Below are 17773 nucleotides of genomic sequence, written 5' to 3' on the forward strand. Positions count from 1 at the left end.
CCTCCAAAAAAGTCAAACTGACCCCACAAAAGGAAGACTTGGGTCCTATATCAGCATCATTTCTATACATAGAGTTCCTGTTCTCTCATGGCCCTGAACAGTGAGAAATTCTAGCTTATGTCTAGGCTTAGCAGAATTCAATTTTTATTTTTTTTATAATTTTGACAGATACTATTGATGTTTATTTTTAAGTGGTGTTTTAGATTTTTATTGATTTAAATTTTCACAGTTGTGGAAAATTATGGGGGGTCAAGCAATAGGGGTTAGACAGTAATTATATAATGACAGGAGATGTTGACATTCAAAGAGCTAAAGATTTATAACTGTTAAAACACAAATTGTCAACATCACATGTCAAAACATAGCTAGTAAATAGCCCTAAATCAAACTCTGAGTTCTCAAGCAGCACTTTTCTTACTTTGCCTGTCTGTACATTTAGATTATTATCAATGGAAGTATTTTTGTCAGTTTCTGTGTGTATGGTGAAATTGATATTTACCAACATTTACCAATAAAAATCTAAACTTTCCAAGCCTATTGATGTATTGGAAAGGTTAGAATCCCAGCTTTCCAGTAGGATTCAACCTCAAGCTTGAAACGGTCCTGACATAAATTACTTTCAAGTCATGCCACTTTTAGGCATAAAAAACATATTTTTGGTTGTTTTCAAAAGATTTTATGATCCGTGAACAGTTAGTTTCACAGTAACTAAGGAAGCCTGGCTATACAAGTGAAAGAAGTCAAAAAAACAATAACATATCTAAAATAGGTATGGGGTTTTGTAGCATATGTGGCACATTCTATGTTACTGGCACTCATTTGGAATGAATTGCATTACTCACTTACTTCTCACCACTTAACAATTATGCTGTTATCTCAAATGTATCCTGATAATACCTTCATGCCTCATCGTGCCGTAATCATGTATTCATTCTGTCTCTTTCTGACTGGATCAGATCCTCATGGTGACTTCAAGGGAGTTATCCCTTTTTACAGTGCTGAGGATCTGTCCCTCTGTCTTTCTTCCTCCCTCTTATTCATAAATAAATAATAATACTTTCTTTTACATTTTTTAAAGTATCTGATTGGTTGAGGGCCTGCTATTCAGTTACCTTTTATAACTATACACACAGTGACTACTGTAACCTGTTCACTGATAATCCCATATAATTATCAGTATAACTGAACTTTTCATCACTTTATCTACATTCTAATAAGTTATAATAGATGTAACAGATAATTATATGAAAGAAGTTGGGAATAAGGTGTCACTAGCACAAATGCTCTATTTGGGTGATATTAACAGTTGTGGCAAGCATAAAATAAACCAGATAAATATTCTGCATTCCTTAGTATTAATCAATTGAAGTATTATGTTCAGTTTTTGGTTCAGACTTTCAAAGAGATTTAGACAAAATGAAAAGAGTTCAAGGAAAACAGCAAAAATAAAATATGGAAAATAAGATCTATGGATAAAAGTTAAGAAAGCTGGCCATGTTCACTCCAGATGATTGAGATGTGATACCTGCCCATAATAGAGATGCTATAAATAAGCCAGGTATCAGTTTTTCAGCCAATGAGGAGCAAAGAAACAATGGCTTTATGTTGCAACTGGTAATTTATGTTCAATATTTCAGGTAAAATTTGTAAATATAAGAACTTGTTGCCAGAGGAAGTTGTGAAATCACAGTCATGATTATATTCATGGTTAAATATCCATCTCTTAGATGTTCAGTAGTAAATAAATCAGTTCTGCCATGATTCAGGGGAAATGGATTAATGACCCACTAGAGGTCCTTTCCAGCTCAAATTATTCTTGGAAATTCTCACAAATTTCAGTGGATTGAAGTGAAGAAAACTTCCCTTTGATTGCCATTTTTTAAAACAGAAAACAAGTCTGCATCTGGTAAAAGGAAAAGAATACAAAAGTTTGAATAAAGCTAGGGAGGAACAAAATGACATGCACCATAAAGATCTTGAACAGTTGGCACAGAGAGAGATTTAAATAGGCTTGTTTTCTCAAGTACTGTATAAAACATCTTATAAGGTATTACTATAAATGTAGGATATGTTTATTAAAATAGCACTCTTTAAGGAATAACAAAATCATTTTCTGAATTTTTCCCTTCAAGAAGTGTGTTTGATTCATGTACACACATACCTGAACTCAGCTGGTTGAAAGTACTTTGGGGGCAGATCCTCAGCTGCTGTCAATTGTCCTCTGCTCTTCCCCTCTTCTGTCAGTATCAGATATTGGCCTTGTCATATATTATTAACGTATAATGCTGCCCGACACTTAACTGCAGCATAAGAGTCAATACTGAATGTGAGAACACTACTTAAAATTTACCATTACAAAGACTTTCACAATAATCTTTTTATAAACTAGTTAGCAGATGTTCTCACTTTGTACTGAAGTGCTCTGTACCAGTCGAACACTGTATGCATTTGTTTGTTTGGTTTTTATTCATTTTTGGAATTTCAAGCTGTTGACCTACTAGATTTCAGTTTTATCCTAGCTGCTGGCCAAGATGACCACTGATAATTACCAGTGAATATGTGTTAGTGGATTAAGTGGAAAACCAGAAACAGGTAAATAAAACGGTGGTGTTATGCATAGATTTTTCATGAGGTAATCACAGGTTTCAGAGTAGCAGCCGTGTTAGTCTGTATTCGCAAAAAGAAAAGGAGGTGGAAAGGAGGTGGTGGAAAAAACAGAGGAGAGATTTATATACACACACACAGAGAACATGAAACAATGGGTTTATCATACACACTGTAAGGAGAGTGATCACTTAAGATAAGCCATCACCAACAGCGGGGGGGGGGGGGGGGGGAGAAAGGAGGAAAACCTTCCATGGTGACAAGCAGGTAGGCTAATTCCAGCACTTAACAAGAATATCAGAAAAAGAAAAGGAGTACTTGTGGCACCTTAGAGACTAACAAATTTATTAGAGCATAAGCTTTCGTGAGCTACAGCTCACTTCATCGGATGCATTTGGTGGAAAAAACAGAGGAGAGATTTATATACACACACACAGAGAACATGAAACAATGGGTTTATCATACACACTGTAAGGAGAAAAAAGAAAAGGAGTACTTGTGGCACCTTAGAGACTAACAAATTTATTAGAGCATAAGCTTTCGTGAGCTACAGCTCACTTCATCGGATGCATTTGGTGGAAAAAACAGAGGAGAGATTTATATACACACACACAGAGAACATGAAACAATGGGTTTATCATACACACTGTAAGGAGAGTGATCACTTAAGATAAGCCATCACCAACAGCAGGGGGGGGAAGGAGGAAAACCTTTCATGGTGACAAGCAGGTAGGCTAATTCCAGCAGTTAACAAGAATATCAGAGGAACAGTGGGGGGTGGGGTGGGAGGGAGAAATACCATGGGGAAATAGTTTTACTTTGTGTAATGACTCATCCATTCCCAGTCTCTATTCAAGCCTAAGTTAATTGTATCCAGTTTGCAAATTAATTCCAATTCAGCAGTCTCTCGTTGGAGTCTGTTTTTGAAGCTTTTTTGTTGAAGTATAGCCACTCTTAGGTCTGTGATCGAGTGACCAGAGAGATTGAAGTGTTCTCCAACTGGTTTTTGAATGTTATAATTCTTGACGTCTGATTTGTGTCCATTCATTCTTTTACGTAGAGACTGTCCAGTTTGGCCAATGTACATGGCAGAGGGGCATTGCTGGCACATGATGGCATATATCACATTGGTAGATGCGCAGGTGAACGAGCCTCTGATAGTGTGGCTGATGTGATTAGGCCCTATGATGGTATCCCCTGAATAGATATGTGGACAGAGTTGGCAACGGGCTTTGTTGCAAGGATAGGTTCCTGGGTTAGTGGTTCTGTTGTGTGGTGTGTGGTTGCTGGTGAGTATTTGCTTCAGATTGGGGGGCTGTCTGTAAGCAAGGACTGGTCTGTCTCCCAAGATCTGAGAGAGCGATGGCTCGTCCTTCAGGATAGGTTGTAGATCCTTGATGATGCGTTGGAGGGGTTTTAGTTGGGGGCTGAAGGTGATGGCTAGTGGCGTTCTGTTGTTTTCTTTGTTGGGCCTGTCCTGTAGTAGGTGACTTCTGGGTACTCTTCTGGCTCTGTCAATCTGACCACTATTCCTACTGTACCTACTGACCGCTATTCCTACCTACATGCCTCTAGCTTTCATCCAGATCATACCACTCGATCCATTGTCTACAGCCAAGCGCTATGATATAACCGCATTTGCTCCAACCCCTCAGACAGAGACAAACGCCTACAAGATCTCTGTCATGCATTCCTACAACTACAATACCCACCTGCTGAAATGAAGAAACAGATTGACAGAGCCAGAAGAGTACCCAGAAGTCACCACCTAAGAGTGGCTATCCTTCAACAAAAAAGCTTCAAAAACAGACTCCAACGAGAGACTGCTGAATTGGAATTAATTTGCAAACTGGATACAATTAACTTAGGCTTGAATAGAGACTGGGAATGGATGAGTCATTACACAAAGTAAAACTATTTCCCCATGGTATTTCTCCCCCCCACCCCACCCCCCACTGTTCCTCTGATATTCTTGTTAACTGCTGGAATTAGCCTACCTGCTTGTCACCATGGAAGGTTTTCCTCCTTTCCCCCCCCCTGCTGTTGGTGATGGCTTATCTTAAGTGATCACTCTCCTTACAGTTTTCAGAGTAGCAGCCGTGTTAGTCTGTATTTGCAAAAAGAAAAGGAGTACTTGTGGCACCTTAGAGACTAACAAATTTATTAGAGCATAAGCTTTCGTGAGCTACAGCTCACTTCATCGGATGCATTTGGTGGAAAAAACAGAGGAGAGATTTATATACACACACACAGAGAACATGAAACAATGGGTTTATCATACACACTGTAAGGAGAGTGATCACTTAAGATAAGCCATCACCAACAGCAGGGGGGGGAAGGAGGAAAACCTTTCATGGTGACAAGCAGGTAGGCTAATTCCAGCAGTTAACAAGAATATCAGAGGAACAGTGGGGGGTGGGGTGGGAGGGAGAAATACCATGGGGAAATAGTTTTACTTTGTGTAATGACTCATCCATTCCCAGTCTCTATTCAAGCCTAAGTTAATTGTATCCAGTTTGCAAATTAATTCCAATTCAGCAGTCTCTCGTTGGAGTCTGTTTTTGAAGCTTTTTTGTTGAAGTATAGCCACTCTTAGGTCTGTGATCGAGTGACCAGAGAGATTGAAGTGTTCTCCAACTGGTTTTTGAATGTTATAATTCTTGACGTCTGATTTGTGTCCATTCATTCTTTTACGTAGAGACTGTCCAGTTTGGCCAATGTACATGGCAGAGGGGCATTGCTGGCACATGATGGCATATATCACATTGGTAGATGCACAGGTGAACGAGCCTCTGATGGTGTGGCTGATGTGATTAGGCCCTATGATGGTATCCCCTGAATAGATATGTGGACAGAGTTGGCAACGGGCTTTGTTGCAAGGATAGGTTCCTGGGTTAGTGGTTCTGTTGTGTGGTGTGTGGTTGCTGGTGAGTATTTGCTTCAGATTGGGGGGCTGTCTGTAAGCAAGGACTGGTCTGTCTCCCAAGATCTGAGAGAGCGATGGCTCGTCTTTCAGGATAGGTTGTAGATCCTTGATGATGCGTTGGAGGGGTTTTAGTTGGGGGCTGAAGGTGATGGCTAGTGGCGTTCTGTTGTTTTCTTTGTTGGGCCTGTCCTGTAGTAGGTGACTTCTGGGTACTCTTCTGGCTCTGTCAATCTGTTTCTTCACTTCAGCAGGTGGGTACTGTAGTTGTAGGAATGCATGATAGAGATCTTGTAGGTGTTTGTCTCTGTCTGAGGGGTTGGAGCAAATGCGGTTATATCGTAGCGCTTGGCTGTAGACAATGGATCGAGTGGTATGATCTGGATGAAAGCTAGAGGCATGTAGGTAGGAATAGCGGTCAGTAGGTTTCCGATATAGGGTGGTGTTTATGTGACCATCGCTTATTAGCACCGTAGTGTCCAGGAAGTGGATCTCTTGTGTGGACTGGTCCAGGCTGAGGTTGATGGTGGGATGGAAATTGTTGAAATCATGGTGGAATTCCTCAAGAGCTTCTTTTCCATGGGTCCAGATGATGAAGATGTCATCAATGTAGCGCAAGTAGAGTAGGGGCATTAGGGAACGAGAGCTGAGGAAGCGTTGTTCTAAGTCAGCCATAAAAATGTTGGCATACTGTGGGGCCATGCGGGTACCCATCGCAGTGCCGCTGATTTGAAGGTATACATTGTCACCAAATGTGAAATAGTTATGGGTCAGGACAAAGTCACAAAGTTCTGCCACCAGGTTAGCCGTGACAGTATCGGGGATACTGTTTCTGACGGCTTGTAGTCCATCTTTGTGTGGAATGTTGGTGTAGAGGGCTTCTACATCCATAGTGGCTAGGATGGTGTTTTTAGGAAGATCACCAATGGACTGTAGTTTCCTCAGGAAATCGGTGGTGTCTCGAAGATAGCTGGGAGTGCTGGTAACGAAGGGCCTGAGGAGGGAGTCTACATAGCCAGACAATCCTGCTGTCAGGGTGCCAATGCCTGAGATGATGGGGCGTCCAGGATTTCCAGGTTTATGGATCTTGGGTAGCAGATAGAATACCCCAGGTCCTTACAGTGTGTATGATAAACCCATTGTTTCATGTTCTCTGTGTGTGTATATATAAATCTCTCCTCTGTTTTTTCCACCAAATGCATCTGATGAAGTGAGCTGTAGCTCACGAAAGCTTATGCTCTAATAAATTTGTTAGTCTCTAAGGTGCCACAAGTACTCCTTTTCATTAGGTAATGGATCTTTCAATAGGTGCTTGACTCCTGATGCAGAGACTCGTCCAGACATAGTAGAAGTCAGTTCAATGATATCTGATGTGATGATGAAGTATTTAGATGGCTTGTCCACCTCCCAGTTTGCTTTGGAGAAGAAGCTGGAGCGCGAGAGGAGACGTACCCAGAGATATTTCATGGAGGCTAATAGGAATGCAGTGACATGTCACCAGCAACTTGCCATCTTATCTCACGTAAGTAAATGACTTAGGGTTTTGTTTTTTCTTTTACACTGTGCTATACCTGTGACATTTTGTAGACTAATAAAATATATGCATTTCTCAATTAAAGGGCCTATTGCTTTATAAAATTAAAGTTGAAATCCATGTAGGTTTTAAAATTTATTTTAAACTTAATAGTTATTAATTTTCCCATGTGCACACAAATACAAGTAACAGTTACAATATCTTACAAACTACCTTAATCCAATATTGAAAATGGCATGAATCAGACTGAAATATACTGGCTCTTGCATTTTTAATAGAATCTTCTAACATTTAATTATGTATGCACATTTTTAAATGGATAGTGAATAGCAAAATGTACACTTGGCCGCAATGGAATAATTCTGTGCATGATTCACAAACAATGGCACCTAGAAAGTGGCACCTACACATATTTAATTTTTAATTACAGGTTGGTAGATAAAGAGTAGTGAACTGATAATGTGTTTGCTAAGCTTGTCTTGCTATCTGATATAGTTCTTCAGAAACATCTTTTGCAGTTCTTTCATTTCATTCAAGCTTTGTTTTGTGAGCTTGTGTTCTGTGAGCTTAGTCAAGGATTTCAGTGTTTTACTTAATGAAGGTCAGCTCATATGTATTCTTGGAGAATTTACTGAAAAAAATGACAGAAAAAAGTTTTCCACAGTAAAAACTCATAGTATAAATTATTATAAACTCAAGAAAAAAGTAAAGTTATGATAATTATAAAGCTATACTGGTAGAGTCAGAAATCACATCTCTCTGAGGAGGGCACTTTTTAACACTTCTGTTATTTGAGCTCACCCTTCTATCTCTCACTGAAAATCCTCTGTCGTCTTCTAGAAAAAGATTGACAGTAGCTCCCAGTCCCAAGTCAGTGTTTTTATTAAACAAAAAATGAAAATTACTTTTTCCCATAGAAAATTTCATCAAAAGCGAGACATTCCTGAAAATATTTCAAAGACATTTTCTGATGGATAACGTCTCTCAAAATTTTTTGACCAGTTCTACTTCAATTGCTCTCTAAAATTATGTAGAGAGAGAAGTACTGAGTGAGGTCTTTTACATGCTTTGATGTGGGGGAGGAGTCTGGTGTGCCCTTTTCATCTTAATGAGGCACCCTTTCTAGTCACAGACAGGCAGTTGAAAAAAATACAGACTTGAAGCTTTTTGTATTTCCCAGTAACCTGAATAAGTAGATATTCCTTCAGCATTCCCAATTTTCAGTGCCTTCTTGGAAGAATTGTCACTTTTGTCCCATTCTGCAGTTGTGATCTGGGCATTTTGGTGCTTATCTTTTATATCACTATTCCATTGGGAGCTGAACTTCTGTTTATTTTTACATGAATAAACTCTTTATTTTTAACTTGACAAGTTCAAATATTATGCCCTTTTGGATAGGTTCAAAAATCTCTGCGTAACCTGAATATTAGAGCTCCCTTCCTGAAATGTACTGGGATCTCTTTGCACTGTTTCACCAACACAAAGCAGCTCTACAAACAGTGCAGTGGCTGGAATCCTGCAGTAATATAGAAGCAGCTGCTACACTTTTCCTCCCAATGAATGGCAAGTGGCATGCCCAGTGGGAAGGAGCATGGCCTGGGCTTTTTGGTGCCCCAGTAATCCCTGGTTGTTGTGACTGCTCCCAAAGCTATTGGCAGCTAGTTTCATGAAGAGCAGCTGTAACTTACACAATAAAACTGGACAGTCACATAACCAGCTCAGAATCAGGGGCATTCAAAGTGACTTAATTCCACTTTTGCCTTGTAATCTTCTATCATCTCTAAACTGAACTCTGTTCTCCCTAGCTACAGCTAAGCATGGTGGCCCTACTTCTGATAACCTTTCATTTGTTTCCAAGTATCATCTGCATTATAAGGGAAAAATTTAGTTAGCAAAACAGTTATGAGTTTATTTTTTCTCATGTCAGCTCCAGAACACAAATAAGAATTGGATTAGTTTAATATTTATTTTTATTTTCCTCTTCATTTGTGCCTAGATGTATCTTTTACTTGATGGATTTGAGTATTATTCATTGATGAGGGTTAAATTAAATACATCTTCAGCCAGTCAGATACTAGTTCATTCCTAAAAGTATTTTTCTTTTAAGACAATTGTGTATGTATGTTTAGGCTGGTCTCCTATTAGTTGAAGGAAATAATATGTTTGTTTTGAAATCATTCAGAATGCAACAGGTTATTAATGTTACAGGGAGCATAATACAATCTTGACTTCAATTTCAAATATGCAAACCTTGTACTTGTGATTACAGTTTCATGGAGGCAGCTTACATCTGCACTGATGTACACAATTGTTTTTTATTTTAAAATGACCAAGGACCATTATTTGTCTTGAAAATCTAGCCCTCCATGAACTGTTATCTTCTTCCTCTTTTGCTCTATTGATCTCATCCTGACGCTGCTCCATTTTGGCATTTAATTAGCACATATTTGAACTACAGTTTAAGAACTGGAAGCTAGTTTTTGTATGATTAAAAAAACCTGGAAGAGGTTGCTTGCTTAATCATAGTACAGTATAATCAGTAAACTTTTACAGGATTTGGGAGAATAAGATACGTCCGTTGTGAAAAATGTTTTGGTGGTATTATTTTGTCAAGAGTTGCTGAATGTGGTAAATTAGCCATTTCTTGTATGATTTATTTTCTAAATTGTCAGCTTTGAAAATATATGATCAACATATCAAAGACATTAGAAAGACAAGGAAAAGCATATTAATTAATTTCATTTAGTTGCAGTTCATTAATGTGTTCAAGTGTTTTTATGCCATTTATTATAGTGGTATCATCACTGCTCTGCAATTAAGAGTGATAATTATAACCCTCTATGCCCACCCCACCATCCTTTTATTTTAGAGTTTTATAGTTGTATAATAATGTATTTAATATTTATAATATTTTACATTATATAATATAAAAACACTTTGGGCTGAAAAGTGGCAAAAAAAGACCCAAGTCTTTCTTTAAATAGTAATAACTTTCTTTTTATTACTTTTTAAAAAATTTTCAATCATTTCTGAAAGTTTGTGTTGCGAACAGGTCAGAAAGAAACTTAACAGTATAAGATTTTTTGTTTTTCATAATCATAGATTCCTAGAAGTTAGCAATGGAAGTGATTTATTATATACAGAGTCCACCCCTTTGAAAGTGGAAGATACAATCTTCTGATAGTACTCATATCCTTGGTGATGAGGGCCATATAAGTACATGGATGGGGGGAGAGAGAGAGAGAAAGAGAGTGTGTGTGTGTGTGTGTGTGTGTGTGTGTGTGTGTGTGTGTGTGTGTGTGTGTGTGTGTGTGTCAGATATTGCACTGATACACCAACGTCGGGAAGGTGGTGATTATAGAGAGGAATAGGAATAGGGAGTTCGCTCAACAGGTTAACTCCACAGAGCACTTGGAAAGGACGCAGAAGTGTGGTTCATGTATAGCAAAATTTTTTAAAGAATAGTAAGAGGTGAGACACAATTTATTTAGCTTATATACTTAAAAATAAGAAAGGGTTTTTGCTCAAAATGGGGAAGATGGGAGCAAGATTTTCTATTATGCCTTCCCTCCTCCTATCAAGAGCCATCAGAAAGTTCAGGCAAGGCAGGACATTGAAAATCTGATTCTCAGGCCTTCAGAGCACAATGAAAAAAATCTACATATCAACTTCTAATTCTCTCAGATCTTCAGTCTCAGACAGATCTTACACCCAGATCTGAAATCACTGCACTTGGTGGCTGGGATTATAGCATTTTGCTAAACTACAGAGATCAGCCGCTCTTAAGAAATGCATCAAATCGTGCACAGAAGTCATTTGTCCTGCACAGTTAAGACTTATGCTTTACAATGGAAAATAGAAGGATTCTGAGACTTGCAGTCCAACAACCATGAAAACAGTGGGCTGCCGACACAACATGCTGGTTATATAAAGGTCTGCTTTCCTCATTCTCAGAGAAATCATGGAAATAGTATGACCAGTTGTGAGTCTCTCTGGCATGGAGGAGACCAGGAAGGGGTAGGAGCTCTGATCCTTCCAAGGGGAAAGGGATTGAGGAAGAAGCCTGCATTAGAAATCTGGCAGGAAGTTTTGAGAAGAGTTGGGCAAAGACAGGAACTCAGTATAAGGAGGGGTGAACCCCTGAGAAAAAGGGACACAATTCACCTGGACCCTCAGGAGGGGTATGAAGGGGTTGACTAACCACTGGTGCCTGTAAGGCAGGAGGGGCAATATTGCTTCCTGGTTAGGTGGCCTTTCTGGGTGGGTCTCTTAATTTCCAGCTCCCTGAAAGTATTTCTACCCAGCTCCCTGGAAGTATTTCTGGCTGGAAGTATTTCATGATTTCTACCCACAGAGCCTGTGTCGGACGTCAAGATAGTCAAGTATAGCTACTTTCACCCGGACATAGTCTTGGGCAGAGACTGTGTCCAGTCCCAGTCCCAGTATGCAGGTGCTGGCCTTGTGGCCATACCAGCTCCTGTCAGGTAAGGTGACAACAGGGTGGCCCACTGATCAGGTGGCACTGGGTTGCCATCTCCCACTTACTCAGACATTACCAAGAAAGCCTCTGGGTTGTCCCCAGGGCCTGTCTTTGTGAGTTTTACTGCCACAGGTGGGGCCACTTGGCTTGGGCTACAGCCGCTGGAGGGGGGACCGTGTGGAGACCCGAAGACTCCATCAGGGCCATTACTTATTGGAACAGCCTTTGCTACTGTTCCTGCTGTTCTGCCCATAAGGGCCAGACCAGCTGATGCTGGTGGGCAGCTATTTGCTGCAGGAGTTGCTGGTTTTCAGGCATTCATTTGAGAAGACACTCTATATGCATGTTGTCTGCCCTATCAACCCATACCTTTAAGTCTAGGGTATTTGCCTGTCTGGGTCAGTCAGTCCCCCTGCTCTCCAGGGATGGGAAGGATGCCTGCATTCTCCAAACGTTGTGAAGGGGTTGGCTCACCACTGGCACCTCCTTGTGGCTTGGCATGGTGTAGCATGTCTCTCCCTGCTGAGTAGCTCCTGCCAACGGCTGCTCCTCCTCTGCAATGACCTGCCTCTTCCTGTGATTTAGCCCTCCAGCCAGTTCACTTAAAATGTCTCCCCTTTTGGGGTAGTGCGGGAACAAAAAGCAAGGGGAATTAACACCATTAAGCTGAGCTAGTAAGAAATAGAGGGGAATGACTCCCTATCAGGATGCATAAGGATCTGGCCCTCCCTTTCCTCAGGGAGGGACCTTTCAGGCACTGGTCATCTGGGAGGCTCATACCTTCAGTCAGCCCTTTCCTCAGGAACTAAGGGCTGAAGGTCTGTTCTCTTCCCTGGTCTGCCAACCATTTAGCTGCTCTGAGCCCATTATAAGATGATGCTCCTCCAGCCTGTGCAAGCCTTGCAGGTTGGCATGGCAGAGCTGACTGAGCTTAGAGCAGCTCCTTCACCTCTGTTTGTCCAGTGAGGGATTTGCACATCCCATCACAAGGGACTTTTGCCCAGGGACTTTTGGAATTTTCTTTTTGTATAGTTTTTGTTTACCCTGGAAGGGGGAGTTTTGATTTCTCTAGGAGATAAACTTTCCAACCAATGGAAAAAATGAGGCATTGGCTGAATATGATGATGGGAAAGGAAGCTGCATCCTCACAGTGGGCCTCCACCAAGAACACTTTTCTTAGATTTTCTGCTTTTTTGAGAATATTGTACTTAGAAAATCAAGAGTTTCTGTAAGCATGGTTAACGTTAATCACACTCTTTTGTTCTGTGTTTGTACAGCACCTAGCACAATGGGGTTCCAATCCATGACTGGCGCTCCTACAGGCTATGATAACATAAATAATAATATTAATATCCAGCCACACCCTGTTTAAAGGTTTATAAATCTTTGGGTATCCCACTGTTAACATATTTCTTGAAGGACATAGGTGTTTCTACCTGTATGAGAACTATAAAGCTCATGGGAACAGAACCTGAGGTTGCCAAACTTGATGGAGCCACCTTTTATACTAGTGGAGGAGTGTCGTCTTTACCATCTAGATCTCAAAATGGCATTCTCTGTGGCCGCAAAATAGATAAAGTAAGTGAGAGCCAGGTCCTGTTGGCTGGCCCTCTCAATGTGACATTCCATAAGGATAAAGTTTTCCAACATCTATACCCCAAGCTCCTCCCTACAGCTATCTGGTTTCCTTCTAAAATTTTCCAGCATCCTCCAAGAATCTCTCCCTACAGAGGGAAGAATAGTCTAAATATTAAAAATTATTAGCTGTTTACTAGCTGGGACTAGATTTATTTATTTAACATCCTTCCTGTGCCTCTGAGGGTGAGGGTGGAAACCAGCATATTCAATTCCACTCTATCACTTGCTGCTGCTTCTATCTGCTCTATGGTGTTGGTAGATAGCTAGGTCTAAATTTATACTCAGCTCTGGCAGATTGATAGCCGGAGATGGAGAGTCCTCTTTGTTCAGAGATTAACTAAACAGACTTTGTATATGGATCTTTTATAATCTTGCAGGTGTCACACTGCTTGATGGCTGCAGGACACATGTCTGAAGAATGTTTCTGTCACGGAGATCTGCCAGACTCAATTCACACATTTTAAGCAGCATTACTTTCTTGATTTGGTGTCTAGATCTGATGCCAGTTTGGGAGAGTAAATTTGCAATCTTTTTATTTAACTAGCTTTTCCACTGACCCACTTCCTTTGAGGGCTGTTTATTACCAGTTAATCTCTCCAGTGTAGGGTTCAATATTAACAGTACTCAAACGATTTGTAATTCTTCAAATAGATTATCAGTACAATACAATACTGCCCACTCTTCACTCTCATTTCTTCAAGTCTTTTGTTAGCTTTTGATTAAATGGAAAAGAACTGGGGATATGACTCCTTCTGTAAACCTTGTGCTAAATGTTCAGTTCCTCAAAAGAACATGCTCATGCCCCAAGTGCTTAGGCACTGCTTTCTAGAGGCACATGTTTATCCCAGCAACACTGATAATTTACTCAGTTACTTGGCAAGTACATTTTCTTTTTTGAGTCTTTACTCCTGGGAACCAGTCATAACCTTTTCAGGTTCTCTCATCTGTATCTCTCATGCCAGTAAAACTAGCAAATTGTTTTGATTACAGATGAAGTTTGGCAAACAGTCCCTCAATATGATTTGATATTGCTTTGAGTATTTCATAAAACAGTTTTATTTCTGCACAGGATATGTATATTTCATTTATCACAAAAACGGTTATTGGGATTGTTACTATAAATCCACTAAAATGCCTAAATGAAGAATGGTAATTATCCAGTAGACCTGATTTGTTCAGTTGGAGTCATTTCAGTCTATTGGTCACAAGGAACTTTTTTAAAAACAACTTCATAATATTGTAATTATGTGGTAGAGTGGAAAGTTTCTGAAAAGGCTGTTTCTACATCTGGGAAAAATAATATAATTTTTGGAGTTTGGTAGTGAAAATGTATTTGATGGAAATGCTAGAAAAATATATTTATAAATATACGAATGATTACTCACCAATGTCAGAAAAAGAGGATAGGGTATATGTAAACCTCTTTATTTGAAACTTCCTTTTGTCTAGTTTTCCATCCATTAGACTGTGTAAACTTTTTTTGTGATTAAACATTTAAGTAACATATTTATCTAGTCAGCACATGAGTGCTCGAAAGGACAAATCTTTGAAATTCTAAACAGAAGGAAGAAAAACATACATTTGATTCTATATTGGGAGGAACATGCCATCCATACTTCAGTGCATCACCATTTTCTCCTTATTTGACAGTCTCCTATGGACTGAAATGATTATGGGCAAAAGAGATTTCGAATATGTACTATCCACTCACTAATTCCAATGATGACCTTGGGAGAAATCTGTTAAAGTAAGAAAAGAGAGCTAGAAAAGAAGCTCATGAAGAGAGGGAATTCTTGAGAAGACAGCAACTCTGAGAGAACTCCCCGCCCGTCCCAGCCAATTCCTAATTGAAATTCATTGTATTTCCATCAGGAGGTCAGCAGCTGGGACTACATCTTACCTAATTGAAGATAAATGCATCAAAAGTTATTGGGTAGATCTCCACTTTTGGGTCACATTGTCAACAACATGTGGTATCAGAATGTTCTTTAGATTGAGGCTTCTAGAAATTCCACATGAAGGCAGCAGCCCTAAAATTCTAGATATCCTTTTTTCCCCTGTTCCTGAAGCATTAAAGTGTCTTACTTCACTCATGCTGTCTGAAAGAAATTTGTTTTATTCTTAAAAATGATGTTGCTTTTAAGATTAATTTTTAGATTGCTACAATTTTATCTTCAGGTGCACACTGAAAATTAAGTTTTCCATGTTACTACCTTATTGTAATGTGGTAACGCTGGAATCTACAGTCCTAAAACACTCCAAAAATAGTACCTTTTTGTATAATAAGTTTTACTATTGTAGTCAGCAGTCTGGTATATGAGTACCTCATCTGCATTAATAAATGTATCCTCTACACACTTTGAGGCAGGGAAGTATTGCTATCCCCGTTTTACAGATGGAAAAATTGAGGAACAGAAAATTGTGAAGTACATTAGATCCCTTGTGAAGCCTTTGACAGAGTTTCCTAAATCCTAGTCCAGTACTGAGCCATAAGTTTATCCTTCCTGTTAGGTGTTGCCGTGGAAATTCCTGAGATTCATTTATTCAGTCTTCTGGGTTGAGTTGTAGAATTGGGAACAGGGGAGAGAATGGAGGGAATAATTGGCTTAAACTGTTGGGCAGTTAGCACTCAGTCAGTATTTAGGAGTTTGACTAAGTGACCTTCAAAGGAGTGGAGGAGTTGGGATTACATTCATTTTGCACAGCCACGGTGAGATGACAGTCACCTTAGGGGAGGTGAATGGAGAAGTTCTGAGAATCAGTTAATATCCAGGTTTCAGAGTAGCAGCCGTGTTAGTCTGTATTCGCAAAAAGAAAAGGAGTACTTGTGGCACCTTAGAGACTAACAAATTTATTAGAGCATAAGCTTTCATGAGCTACAGCTCACTTCATCAAATGCATCCGATGAAGTGAGCTGTAGCTCACGAAAGCTTATGCTCTAATAAATTTGTTAGTCTCTAAGGTGCCACAAGTACTCCTTTTCTTTTTAGTTAAAATCCAGAAGATTAAGTACCTAAGAGAGCACTCTTCTTAAATGCAAACTGTTTGGGAGAAACTTTATTGTCCCCTGAAATTACTGAATATTAAAGTACAATAATACAAATAAATAATAATAATAAAGTTAATTATTTGCTTTGTTCTTTTTATATATTGTTCCTATTTTTATGTATAATAGCTATTGTTTGTAAGTAAATTCATCCTTTGTTTTACATTATCCTGTTGGAGTGTTGTATGATAAAAGGGAATAGGAGATAAATAATATAAACTGATCTGCCTTCAAAACATGTCTCATTAAAATAGAGGCATAAGAGGGATCAGAGAGCTTTACCGTGTCCTGAAAAGCTATAAACAATCAGAGTGGTGATTGGAGCATTTGATATTCATTAAAGACCTCCTTGTTATGGACAGATTCAGCACATACAGGAAACACTTACGACAGCAGGATAATTTGTATGTCAGTTTTTGATTTTCTTAGCTTTATGTCAGCAATAATAGCCAGCATCAGGTTGGTTCCACTTCATGAGGTCTCTGACGCATATACATTAAGCTTACTTTAGTTTTTATTTTTTTTAACTAATCCTGATTGCTTAAATTTATGATGTCAGGAAACCTGTCTGCTTTTAATTGTCCAAGCTGAAAGAGGTTAAATCCCTCATCTTGGTTGTCTGTGGGACCTGTCTATGTCTTTGTTCAATATTTCTATCTTTAAATCCAATATTTGTTCATATTTTCATATTGTTTCCCTTTTAGTTGTAGAGAACACATATGGTGAAAAAGAGCTTTGGCAGTACTCTTTGCAACTTATTTTTGGAGTTAAAATAGAATTTCTAGGACATCTTTTATATAAGAAGTAAAAATCATTTCAGTTAAGTAAAGGGCTCTTCCATAAATGCAGAATCACTGGTAGGATGAGAGAGCAGGACAAGCAGCCGAGTAAGAACTATAAGTATTTTTTTTATGAATTATGGCTTTTTAATATCAGATTTTATAATGAGCCTTGGACATTGTGGTGAAAAGGAAAATTGATAATATTTCCTTCACTTGTTCTCCTCTTTGTTCTTCATTGTTAGGAGCATTCTGAGAAGTCAAGCCTCAGCAGCAGCAGCAGTGGAGCAGCCAGTTTCAAAAGTGAATTTTCAGAAAGCACTGATATTCCAACTGAAAACTTTCATTCAACATGTGGAAAAGATGAAGACAGAACATGTGATGAAATCCTAGCAGATGACAACTACACTTTAGAAAACTCTGAGAAAGGTAGTCAATAGCAGAAGAAACACCAGGCATGATAGCATTGTGCTCAGAGCTTAGTTAAAAGTTTCCTTTCTGCTTTTATTTTTATGCACAGATATCTTCTCTGAATTAGATGATGAGCTGGACATATCAAATAATTCCAGCAGCTCCAGTTCAAGTCCTTTGAAAGAGTCTGCATTTGGTGAGTTTCTTTGCACACAAAGCAATACGCTGATTTCTAACAGTAAGATATCTGAATTGTTCTGAAATATTTGGGGACTTTCTGATATATTACAACTTCTCCATCCGTTGGAAGAGCAAAGGCCCCCAGTGAAAGAAAACTAAGAGAAATGTTCCTTAGTGT

At 39.1% G+C, this 17773-nt stretch overlaps 1 protein-coding gene across 3 annotated transcripts in view; it reads left to right on the forward strand.

Annotated features, from left to right (window-relative positions):
* Positions 1-17773, forward strand: part of NEK10 (NIMA related kinase 10) — a 178153-nt gene that overhangs the window by 105081 nt on the left and 55299 nt on the right. For all 3 annotated transcript variants that reach the window (XM_043509011.1, XM_043509009.1, XM_043509010.1), the window contains 3 exons: positions 6836-7049; positions 17250-17433; positions 17525-17611. In XM_043509011.1, coding sequence (XP_043364946.1) covers positions 6836-7049; positions 17250-17433; positions 17525-17611 — 485 coding nt within the window. The remainder of the gene's footprint in view (positions 1-6835; positions 7050-17249; positions 17434-17524; positions 17612-17773) is intronic.

Source organism: Dermochelys coriacea, chromosome 2, assembly GCF_009764565.3.
Source record: "Dermochelys coriacea isolate rDerCor1 chromosome 2, rDerCor1.pri.v4, whole genome shotgun sequence".
NCBI classification, from domain to species: Eukaryota; Metazoa; Chordata; order Testudines; family Dermochelyidae; genus Dermochelys; species Dermochelys coriacea.